At 45.4% G+C, this 12,623-nt stretch overlaps 1 protein-coding gene and 1 non-coding gene across 3 annotated transcripts in view; both read left to right on the forward strand.

Moving 5' to 3' along the window:
* Positions 1-3,449: 3,449 nt before the first annotated feature.
* Positions 3,450-3,522, forward strand: TRNAR-CCU (transfer RNA arginine (anticodon CCU)). Its single transcript has one exon. It is a non-coding gene; the product is annotated as a tRNA-Arg (tRNA).
* A 3,072-nt stretch (positions 3,523-6,594) lies between these two features.
* PIN4 (peptidylprolyl cis/trans isomerase, NIMA-interacting 4) overlaps positions 6,595-12,623 on the forward strand; it is an 86,588-nt gene continuing 80,559 nt past the window's right edge. For both annotated transcript variants that reach the window (XM_028167307.2, XM_007185464.2), the window contains exons 1-2: positions 6,595-6,728; positions 9,309-9,382. In XM_028167307.2, the coding sequence (XP_028023108.1) occupies positions 6,686-6,728; positions 9,309-9,382 (117 nt within the window). In that variant the 5' untranslated portion in view covers positions 6,595-6,685. The remainder of the gene's footprint in view (positions 6,729-9,308; positions 9,383-12,623) is intronic.

Consider the following 12,623-nt stretch of genomic DNA (forward strand, 5'->3'; position numbering starts at 1 on the left):
TACCCAATTTTAAGACTTAGTATGTAGCAACACTAATGAAGGCTGCATGACATTGTGTGAAACTGATGGAGGGATAGACACATAGATCAATGGAACAGAATAGAGAATCCAGAACAGATTCACACAAGTACAGTTAACTGATTTTTAACAAAAGTACAAAAGCAGTTTAATGAAGAACAGCTTTTTCAACAAATGTTGCTGGAGTAATTAGACATCTATATGGCAAAAGAAAAAAAAGGACTTCAATCTAAACCTCACACCTTCCACAAAAATTAACTCAAATGTATCACAGATTTAAGTGTAAAACATAAAGCTATAAAACTTTTAGAAGAAAATATAGGAGAAAATCTTTGAGACCTACAGCTTGATAAACAGTTCTTAGACATGACACTATAAAAGCAAAATCCGGGGCTTCCCTGGTGGCGCAGTGGTTGAGAATCTGCCTGCCAATGCAGGGGACAGAGGTTCGAGCCCTGGTCTGGGAAGATCCCACATGCCGTGGAGCAACTGGGCCCGTGAGCCACAACTACTGAGCCTGCGCGTCTGGAGCCTGTGCTCCACAACAAGAGAGGCCGCGACAGTGAGAGGCCCACGCACCGCAATGAAGAGTGGCCCCCGCTCGCCGCAACTAGAGAAAGCCCTCGCACAGAAACAAAGACCCAACACAGCCAAAAATAAATAAATAAATAAATAAATTTATTAAAAAAAAGCAAAATCCATAAAAGAAAAAAAATTAAGGACTTTTGCCCTGCTAAAAACCCTCTTAAGAGGATGAAAAGACAAGCTTAGAGACTGGGAGAAAATATTTGCAAACCACATATCTGACAAAGTACTCATATTTAGGATATATAAAGAGCTCTTGACACTCAATAACAAAAAAAAAATCCAATCAGAAACTGCGTAAAAGACATGACATTTACTTCACTGAAGAGGAATTACAGACATCAAATTAACACATGAAAAGATGTTCAACATCATTAGCCATTAGAGAAATGCACATTAAAACCACAATGAGGGACTTCCCTGGTGGCGCAGTGGTTGGGAGTCTGCCTGCTGATGCAGGGGACATGGGTTTGAGCCCTCGTCCGGGAGGATCCCACATGCTGTGGAGCAACTAAGCCCATGCGCCACAACTACTGAGCCTGCGTGCCACAACTACTGAAGCCCACGCACCTAGAGCCTGTGCTCCACAACGAGAGAGGCCACCACAGTGAGAAGCCCACACACTGCAGCAAAAAGTGGCCCCTGCTTGCCATGGCTGGAGGGATCCCGCACGCAGTGGTGAGGACCCAACACAGCCCAAAATAAAAAAAAAATTAAAAAAATAACCACAATGAGATATCAGTATACATCTATCCAAATGACTAAAATAAAAAATTGTAATGATACAAAATGCTGGCAAGTAGGTAGAGAAGCTGGATCACCCATTCATGGCTGGTAGGAATGTGAAATGGTACAGACACTCTGGCAGTTTCTTACAAAACTAAAATGCAATTACCATACAACTCAGTAATTATACTCTTGGAAATCATCCTAGAGAAATGAAAACTTGTATTCACACAAAAACTTATACACAAATGTTTATAGCCACTTGATTTGTAATAGCCTCAAACTGAAAACAACCCAGATGTTTTTCAATGAGTGAATAAATGAACTATGGTCCATCTATGTCACGGACTGCTACTCCAAATCATACAAATGGCAGACATAAGCACAGGGTGCTTTGGAAGCACAGAGGAGTGCCTAGCCCAGCCTGGAAGAAGGTGGAGAAGAGGGTCAGGGCAGGCTTCCAGGAAGAAGTAACACCTGATCTTGCTCTTAAAAGGTAAATAAGGGTTAGCTAGATCAAAAATGGAGAAGGAGTATTCCAGGTAGAGAGAACAGTATGTGCAAAGGCATGGAGTCTTAAGAGAGCACTGTATACTTGAGGGCCTGTAGATGGTAACTAGACATGGTTGGAGCCCAGTGGGGACCAGCACGAGATGAGACTGCAGATGTCAGCAGAAAGGCCCTTGGCCCTCCAGGCTAAGGAGCCTCTCAAATAGTGGGGAGCCACTGAAGGGTCTTCATTGGGGGAGGGTCAGATCTGTGTTTCTGGGAGCTCTCTATCAGTTGCTGGGGAGGGTAGTTTGGAGGAGGTGGTGAGACTGGTGGCTGAGACACCAATGTGGAGGCTGTTCCAATGGTCTAGAGAACATGCAAAAGGCTGCAGCAGCAGGGAAGAGGGCAGGAGCCAGTACAAGAGATGACTGCTGAATCCTAGCGAAGTGTTCATTGTTCACTATAAAATGATGAAGGGTGTGGAGAAAGAGCTGTTTAGGAGGCAGAATCCACTGGACATGGAGACCAGTTCCCAAGGACACAGAAGACCTCTTTCTAACCGTCCCGCCTCTGCCTCGGCTACCTCGCTCTGCCCACTGGCCCCCACCCACACCGTGTTCCTTCTCCTCGCCTCTGTGCTTCTGGGCTTGGGAGGTACAGCACTATAGGCAGAGGCAATCACCTTCTAGATTACTCTGAACCAATACACTGACACATAAACCAGAGGTGAGTTTATTTCTGTCTCATGGTGAGGCCATAACTTGGCCCTGGCACCTCTTGGGCAGAGAGGTCCCTGGGAAGCTGACTTGGAGAACAGGCAGTCAGAACAAAGGGAACTGGATGTTCTTGAATTTCATTTACAGGATGGCAAAGCCTGGAGTAGTGTCATCATGCAGAGGGTACCAGCTTGGAAGTCACACAGCCCTAAGTTCTGAGCCCAACAGTGCCACAGTCCTTAGCTGTGAAAACTTGAACACATTACTTAACTTCTCTGAGCCTGTGTCTTCAGCTCTGAAATGGCAGTGATGATTCTTGGCCAATAAGACTGTTGTGGAAACTAAGAGAGATCATGAAGATCTCTCATGCCACATATGCCATTTGTGTCACCATTGCCTCAAATGAACACTGCCTCCAAAAAAAATCCTCCTCACTAGATACTGGAATATTAATGTTCTCCAGAAACTGCAGCTCTTTTGCTTAGACAATGCTGGACAAACCTAGATGGAATATTCTTCTCTGATGCCCTTTTTTAAAAAACAGTTGTTGGACTTCCCTGGTGGCGCACTGGTTAAGAATCCACTTGCCAATGCAGGGGACACGGGTTCGAGCCCTGGTCTGGGAAGATCCCATGTGCCACGGACCAACTAAGCCCGTGTGCCACAACTACTGAGCCTGTGCTCTAGAGCCCGTGAGCCACAACTACTGAGCTCGCGTGCCACAACTATTGAAGCCCACACGCCTAGAGCCCGTGCTCCGCAACAAGAGAAGCCACCGCAATGAGAAGCCTGTGCACCGCAATGAAGAGTAGCCCCCACTCGCCACAACCAGAGTAAGCCTGCGCCCAGCAACGAAGACCCAACGCAGCCAAAAATAAATAAATTAAAACAAAAAAAAAAGTTGTTGGGACTTCCCTGGTGGCACAGTGGTTAAGACTCTGCGCTCCTAATGCAGGGGGCCCAGGTTCAATCCCTGGTCAGGGAACTAGATCCCACATGCATGCTGCAACTAAGAGTTCGCATGCCACAACTAAGAAGCCCTCGAGCTGCAACTAAGGAGCCTGCGAGCTGCATCTAAGGAGCCCACAACTAAGACATGGCGCAACAAAATAAATAATAAGTAAAAATTTTTAAAAAACAGTTGTTCAAAGCTTATCTCATGTCAGACGTTACAACAGCATGAAGAGGGACAGAAAGTTTTCCGCCCACTGACTGTGCTCAGGAGACACATCCATCCCATCAGCAATAGCCCTCCATCCATTTGCCTTGATGGGTGGCTACTTTTGCAGGTGGCTATTCTCATCTACCATGTACTGAATTTTCCTGGTTTCAGTTTCCAAAGGTGACCTTTTTCTACCTTTGTCCCTAGAGTCTGGGGCCCAGAGCTCCCCATACACTGACCTCCTCTGAATGGGATCAACCAGAGCTCTGTGTTTTGTTGCATCAAGGCCCCCTTTCAGAATAAGCTCTGCTGGCATCTCAAATGGGGACGAAACTGCAGCCCTTTGGTTGTGGAGCAGGTGGGGCAGGACAGTGAGTTTGGGTCAAGGTTTGTGAAACTGTGTCCTGGGAAGAGGGCTGCCAGCTTCCCTTCCTGATTTTCCTCATTTAAGAAATGTGTGGAAGAATCAGTCTGAGGAGATAATTAATAGAAAATACGACTGGCAGCCATCCCTGGCTCTGACTCACTGTGCACACTCCTGCAGTCGTTACCATGGTTTCGAGGCTGAAGTTTTCTCCTCTCTGCCTCCCTGCCCGCCCTGCTGTTCATTCGTCACTCTGCTCCCACAGGCTCCTCCACAGCTGGCCTCCACAGACTGGTGCAGACTTAACCCTGTATAGAGGCTAGCTTTTTTGTTTGTTTTACAAATAGCACTATCTTTTTTCTTGAATAAAAAAAAATATATATATATATGCCAATTCATATAAACAGAATATAATTTAAACAGAAAAAAAATGAAAGCCATAAACTCACATCCCAAAGCTAACACTTAAGATGTTTGTGATGCATACTGCATAGTTGAGATCGTACATGATTTTATCAGTCTTAAAGTGCTTTTGACCTCAAAACCCCTGGACCTATGCCCATCGTTTTCTCCTTTGAACTACTGGCCTTTAGGCACTGCTTTGGGCACATTCAGCCACTTACACAGGCTTGTTTATTACTGTTGTTGTTGTTATCTGCTGGAACGCACAGAACTCTCACAACGTTCCAAGCACCAAGCATTTGCCAGGTACATCAGCCATTTAATGCTGGCTCTTCATTGGGGTCTGAACTTTGCTTCATTCCCACTCCAAGACTGCCATAGCCAGTGGTTGCAGGAAAGGCTGTCCCCTAAGAAAAACCAGAAGTAAAGGTGCCCCCTCAGCCTCTTGGCTGTGGATGAACTGATGAACATGAGGCCATACTGTCATTGTCAACCCGCCCCATCTCCCAGCTGAACTTTTAAAGTCAATACACAGGTGGGATCCACCTCAGAAGTGGGGGAGCAATGATCTCCTCAGCGCTGGATGTGCTCCCCACAGTTGATCACTCCCAATCCAACACAAGGAGTGCCTAAGCTGTAACGTGTTCAGAAATGACAGCAGTACACATGAGGGGGCTGCTTGTAATGTATGAGTTGGAGGTGGCACAGTCTCAGAAATCCTTGATCCCCCAGTCTGGACATGAAGCATCCCAAGTCCCACAAGACTGTATCCAAAAACTAAACTCTGAGCTGGAGGACCTATACATTCTGGCTGGCAGGGGCAAGCTAGGACAGCTATCTCATGGAGTAGAGGAAAAGCCCTGACCTTATTTTGGGAGGAGAGGGGTTGTGGATAAGGGTAAAAAGTTTGAGGGCATAAATTCAAAACTCATTCACCTTAAGCTAACACTCCACAAGCTAGTCGTTGTTTTTTGTGCTTTACAAATACGAACTTGTTTAATTCTCTTCACACCCTATTAGCAGGTATTATTATCATCAATTCCATTTTACAGATGATGAAACTGAGCCAAAGAGAGGTGAGGTAACTTCCTCAAGGTCACAGAGCGAGTAACCAAATGGTGGAGCAGCGATTTGAAGCCAGGCGGTCCAGAATCCATGCTTTTAACTATATTACGCTGCACCATTACAGAAATTTTGGAAACTGTGCAGAAACATACACTGCACTGGCACCACTGGTCACGTTTTGCTGCATAGTCTTCCTGTCCTCTATAAGCAAATATTATATAGTACACGAGATGTCTTTTTTTAAAAAAATCATATTCTATAGCTTGGTCTGTAACCTTCCTTAAAGCCATTTCTCGTGTCTCTACCGAGAGCTTTACACTAGTTATTTTAAGTGGAGCATATCTTATTGTGTGGTTGAAACATCATTTATTTAAACAATACTCTATTAAGGGGAATTTAGACTGCTTCCAATTTTTCTTCATCACAGAGTTCTGCAAGAGGCAGACGGGTGATAGTCTTCTTTTAAAAGAGGGAGAGTGGGAGGGAGATGCAAGAGGGAGTGGATTTGGGGATATATGTATACGTATGGCTGATTCACTTTGTTATACAGCAGAAACTAACACACCATTGTAAAGCAATTATACGCCAATAAAGATGTTTAAAAAAAGTACCTTTTGAACCCAGTCAACTACAGGCTGCAAAATAAACTTTAAAAACGAAAACCCGCAAGGGAGTGTAGGCCCGTGTGTAGGAAGGCGCAGGAGGGAAAGGCGGCCGCCACTGTTCTTCCTGCTTTGCCTTTGTCTGGCGGCCCCGCGGGATTGGCTAGAGCCAGCGCGGAGAGACTGCAGAGGTCCGCGGCTTTCACTACGCACGCATGGAGGAGGTGGGTAGGGAAGCGGGGGAGCTGGGGGCAAATAAGGGCATGTGAAAGAAGTTCCAAAAGCTCAGAGGCTGGGTTTACCGCCCGGGCCCAACCTTTGGCTCCGCCCCTCTACCCGGCCCGAGATCCTTATTGGTCAGACTCTTCAGCCCCCATTCGCCCTAGAGCCAAAGGACCGGGCCTGCCCCAAGATATGCCTGCTTCCGGAGCCACAGTAACGATGGCCAATTGCGATGTCACTTTCAGGCATATGTTTAGGACATACCGGTGGGGCCTGAAGGGGCTTTGTTCGGTAACCGAAGCAGTTGAGGGTTCGACGGCGAATTTCGGAGATGCCGCCGAAAGGAAAAAGCGGTTCTGGGAAAGGGGGGAAAGGTACAGCAGCCAGAGCAACCAAGGAGAATGGGGTTGGGTGAGGAGCGGGTGGGAGGGAGCAGACCGGTGGTCCCCGGGGTCCGGGGCGGAGGCAGCGGGTGGTCAGTTACTAGAAGACTGACCAGGAAGTGATAAGTTGGAGACAGTCGGTGTGGACTTCTCTGGAAAGTTTTGATTAAAAAGCATGGGGATGAGATGGTGGATAGACGAGGCCAAAGGATTAGGAGAAAACTTGATTTTGTTAGTTTTTTCCGAATGAGCAAAACTTGGGAGGCTGAAATGAAGGATCCAGTAGAGCTAGAGAGGTAAATGTACAAAGGAGTGAGATTTGGGAGAAAAGAGGTGGAGCAGTTGACCTTTGAATAGAAGAAGGGACACCTTATGTTTGACGTCACCAAGAGACGAGGATGGATGTGGTGGTAAAAATTGGGGCCAGAGGGCGGCAGTTTTTAGGAGATCTGGTTTAGTGGCCTGAATTTTTTAATAAAGTGGAAGGCAAGGGTAGTTTTTAAGACTGCGGGGCAGGGACTGGGTAGGGGTCTTGAGAGTGGTAAAGGTTTGGAATAGTCGTTGGGGTGATGGGAAAGGGGATAAAACACTTATAAAAGGATTTCTCTCAGGGCTGAGAGCCTAAGATTGAAGGCCATGAATTTGTAGAGGACATGATCTGCTTAGTCATGATTTACCTAGTACCATATAAGTGGCACAATACAGAACTGAAAAGAGCTAGGTGTAGCCTTGAGCCAAGGTTGAGGTTTTGTTGGACAGTGATAATAGAAGGAAAGCAACACAAGGGAATTAAGGGTGCCAGTGGGGACGCAGTTCAGATGATCAAGCATGGGATCCAGACTGGGAAGGGAATGAGAAGTCTGATAGTTAGAGGGACATAGCAGGATAAAGGGACTGAATGGGGGGGGGCGGCTCTGTGAAATTAAAGAGCCCGTGTTGTGGGAATGAGGCATGGGAAAGCTGGAAGAACAGAGAGTTGTAGCCAGAGACTGAACTACTAGTTCTGAGTGGCACAGTTCCATCGTGTGCCCCTGGCAACAGGTGGCCTGGAGTAAAAGGCATGGGCATTTGGGAAGGAGGTCCAGAAGTGTGAGATTAGACTGTTGGATGATTCCTCTGCAAAGATGGTGAGGTCATCCAAGATGATGGCAGTGGTGAGGGTGGAAAGGAAGCCTGAAGTTGCTGCCAGAGTCGTCAGTCAATCAGGGAGTGAGGTGGCAGTCAGAAGATGACAGCATCCAGTGGGGGAGAGGATGGAATAATTGGAAGGTATCATTGTTCTAGAGTGAATATACAGCAAACCCCTTGAAGAGTTTGGTGTAATAAAACTCCTTTGGCAGTAACATTTTCTTAGGCATTTGGTGGTCAGCATTTTGGATTTTCAGTTTGGTTGAGCATTTATTGAACAACTGTTGTGTGCTAGGCTTTGGAGATCCTAAGACAAGTAAGATGGAGTCTCCTGAATAAAATTTTTCAATGGCTCCCTATTACTTCTAGGATAAATTCCAAGTTCCTTAATGGGGCCCACAGGCCCTCATGCCCTAATCCTCAACCACCTCCCCTGGGCTCATCTCACAGCACTCCCACCTCAGATTTGGCTTCACCCATAGTTTCCTGCACATACTACACTGTTCCCTCACCCTGGAATGTCTCCTCACCTATGTCCTTTCTTTGCCTGGTCAGCTCCTACTCATCCAGGAAAGCTTCCCTGACTGGCTAAAATGTCCCTTTGTGCTTCCACAGCCCCCTGTCTGTAGAGCATAGCTCATTCTCCTGAAAAGATCTATTTTACATAACTTTACATAACCATCTTCCCCAGTAGTATATGAGCTCCCTGAAGGAAGGTACCATGGCTTGTTCATCTTTGTATCCCCAGTGCCTGGAACTTAGTTATTTAGGAAATGTTTATTGAACTGAACACTTAATCCAACAATAGTTCTTAGGAATATCAGCCTCTAACAGTAAGTATGCTGCTATCAACACAGAAGTTGGCATAGTAGCAAAATGACACAATAGTAAAATGTAGAATGCTGCCAGTGGTTCTTAATCAGAATATCGATAACTTTTCTTAGGAAGGTATCAATAGGCAATGTAGTCGACTCCAGGAGTTTGGACATCAATGTGTTCTTTAGCCAAATATGGGTGGTGGGAAATTTGATCTTTATTTAAAATATATTCTTGGAGATTTTACTTACTGGAATTGTGAGTATTCAGATACATAGTTGCAGTGCTTATTAGAAATCTCACAAGAGCTCAGGGGTTTGCCCTTAGAAGGCAGGATTTCAAATTGGGTCCAGAGAATCTGGGCCAGGCTTTTGGCTCTCCCATTCAACTATTAGCACACTCACTTGTGTATCCATTTTCCTTGAAGGGTTTATGTAGGGCACAAATTTCCTGTTTTAAGAGGTGAGTCACGGGTTAATTTAGCTTGATGTAGTAAAGTGTCTACAGAGTTCCCTTTTGAAGCTTGGTGCTATGATGGAAGTATCAACTCCTATTGTGTTGAACTTTTCTGTAAATAACAAGGTGAAGCTGCAGTTTAAATGAGTACCTGTCATCTCTTCTCTAAAGGAAAAGCAGCCTCTGGGAGTGAGAGTTCTGACAAGAAGGCTCAGGGTCCCAAAGGTGGTGGCAGTGCAGTAAAGGTGAGTTACTTGTTCCTTTTTTTCATGTTAAATATAGATAACATACATCTGTTATTTTGGTTCACATAAAAGGAAAAGACAGTATGCTTAACTCATTCTAAGGCTAGCCTAATACTGATGTAAGATAACACAAAAGTGGAAAATAATAGATCACTCTCGCTTATGAAAAGTAATTCATTTAAAATATTTTCTCAAATGTTTTCTCAGACACCCAGAATTTCTTCATACTCTAGTATTTTTCCTTAAAATGTATTAAGTTAGGTCTTCCCAAGTAAGTGAATGAATTATTTCTCAGGACGAAATAATATTTGACAAAACGAAGAACTGAGATGAACAGGCAAAGGCACGGGTCTCATTAGATAGCTCCCCCTCTCGTGAGCTACAAGCCAGAGCCCTGACCATGAAAATGAGGGGACACAGTTGCAAATAATTACTTGAAGTACTTGACCTAGTGCCAGAGGGGTGTCTGCCCTGGGAAAATATAATCTGCAAACAGAATTATACGGCTTAGTGCTACGTAACAAGGCAGTTTCCACGTTTCAGTCAGGATATGGGGTTCCATACTTTGATTCATTCATTCATTAAAGATTTAGTGACATCTGCCCTGTGCCAAGCAGTGTATTAAATTCTGGGTATTTCAAAAAACAAAAAGACAGATAAGAGATGGTCCCTGTTATCACAGTCTAGTTGGGAGCAGTTAGGTAAAGAAAGAAATTTCATTGCTATATGAGAAGAGCTGTAGTGGAGTTGTATCATATAAATGCACCCATACACATGCAGCCAAAAAAAAGGAGAGCGAATGTAAATAGTGTGGGCCATTCTGCCCACTTTTCTACTCAGTGAACCCAGAGAGAGAGAGAGAGATGGGAGACATGAATTTGCTTTTCCATAGTCGACCTCCATTCGCGTATGAACATCCAACCATGTAAAGTGGGATTCTGGTATCCAAAGATAATTTTCTTAAAACATGGTGCCTGAATGCAAGCCAGCTACTTCATCCTGGAGTCCAGCTGAAGAAGCGGTCATTGTTACAACACAGGTGGGGGAAACAGGCTGTGTTGGGCTTACTGAGGGCTGACATGTTGGTTTCAAGTACACCATATTTGTAAGGGTTGTTGTAGGGTAATTTTGACTGTTATGTGCTGACTTTCACAAGCACCTAACCTAAGAGACTGCTCCACTGCATATGGCTTTAAAGAGGCATCTTGTCCTTTCTGGAAAAAATTAAGTTCAGTGTGGCTATACCTGAGGTATATGGAAAGGAGTGGCATGTAATTAGCTAGGAAAGTCAATTAGGATTAAACTCTTTTGTTAAGCTTTTCCTTTTGAGATAATTTTAGACTCACATTCAATTGTAAGGTAGATGTACCTTTTATACATGTACATGTACTTTTTACCCTGTTTCCCCAATGGTAACATCTTACAAAACCCTAGTACATTAGCACAACCAGGAGATTGTCATTGCTACAGTCAAGATCCAGAATATTTCCATCACCCCAGGGATTCCTCCTGTTGCCCTTTTATAGTGATACCCACTTCCCTCCCACCCCTACCCCTGCCTCCTCCTTGACCCCATAGCAGCGACTAATGTCTTCTCCATTTCTGTAATTTTATGATTTCCATATGAGTGAAATGATACAGTGTGTAACCTTTTGGGATTGGCTTTTTTTCTGCTCAGCATAATTCTCTGGAGATTTCATTCTCGTTGTGTGTATCCATAGTCTGTTCCTTTGTATTACTGAGTAGTGTTCCGTGGAATGGAAGTGCCGTAGTGTGTTGAACTGTTCACCTGCTAGAGTACAGCTGGGTTGTCTCCAGTGTTTGTGAAGGCCCCAGCAGGGGAGGGACCCCAAACCCTCCAGGCTTTTAGGGTCTAGGCTCCTTCCACATCCTGCTATTCTGCTTCAGACCCCACTCCGGAACCCACCCCTGCCCTGTGTCACTAGAGCTGCCCAGATTCTGAAGCCCACCTGCCGACCACAATTTCCTTGCTTCCCCTCACTTCCCACCTCTCCCAATCCTGTTCTTTTCCTCTCCACGCACAGACTTCCAGGCAGGCCCTCAGGCCTGCCCTGTTCGCCTCACCTTCTCTCAGGCCTCATGTCTGTTCTCCAAATCCTGTATGTCTTGTAGCCTGGAAATTAGATGGAAGGGTTTGACCACTGGATCAAGGAGCCCCACCTTCTTTTCCTTTTGGTCATCCACTGCATCCACCTGCCAGACTACAACTCAGGATCAATCCAATTATCTACTTTCTTTACACTCAGACCCAGAACTGCTGGGGCCCACTGGAGAGTTACACAGCCTCAGGGGTTGGGGCCACTGATTCCTGGTCTCTAACCTGAGCTGGGCCCTCAGTACTGCACAGCGATCCTTTGCCACTTGCCTCAAGCCATCCACCACCCTCCTCCAGTCAGTCAGCAGACAAGTTCATCCAGGGTTCTCAACCCCTGTGTACATCAGATTCACCTGAAGAGCTTCTAAAAGTCTCAATGCCTAGGGGCCCACACCAGACCAGCTGCCTCAGAATCTCTGGCGGGTGGGGACTGGACCTTGATATATTTTTTTGAAGCTCTTGGTGTGATTCTGACATTTGCCAGGGTTGAGAAACACTGATCCAGTCTCATGGGATTGGTGTGAGGACTTCATGAGATCACACATGTAAAGCGCTTAGCACAGTGCCTAGCGAGTATTAAGTACTCGATAACTGAAATATTGTTATAACTGTCACAAGAAAATGGAAACTAGAACTTTAGTCATGAACTCATGGCTTCCCAGCCCCCTACCAACAAAGTTATCTTCACCCACACCTCCCTCATCTCTCTTCTCACCTCTCTTCCTTTAAGGCTAACTGATTTTTCAATCAGTGTTCTGAATGCCCAGCCTTGCTCCTTCATTTATCTCCACCCTCTTTCTTTGCTCTGTCTTCAACCTTTCCCTCTTTACTGCATCTTTCCCTTCATTCTGAAAATACAGCCAGGGATCTTTAAAATATATCCGTGACTGTGACCCTTTCCCTTTGACTAGAGCCCTTTCTCCTTCTTTTCTAACTCGGTTAGTTGGGGAAAACCCACCTGCATTACCGTCTTGCTTCCTGTTACTTCCTCAGTCAGTTGCTGCAGCCTGGCTTGTGCACTTACTACTCTTCTGGAACAGCTTATGCTAAGGTCCTCAGTCAATCATTGCTAAATTGATTGTACTCCTAACCTGATCACTCTGAAGCATTTAACCCTGTTGACCA

Source organism: Balaenoptera acutorostrata, chromosome X, assembly GCF_949987535.1.
Source record: "Balaenoptera acutorostrata chromosome X, mBalAcu1.1, whole genome shotgun sequence".
Lineage (NCBI taxonomy): Eukaryota > Metazoa > Chordata > Mammalia > Artiodactyla > Balaenopteridae > Balaenoptera > Balaenoptera acutorostrata.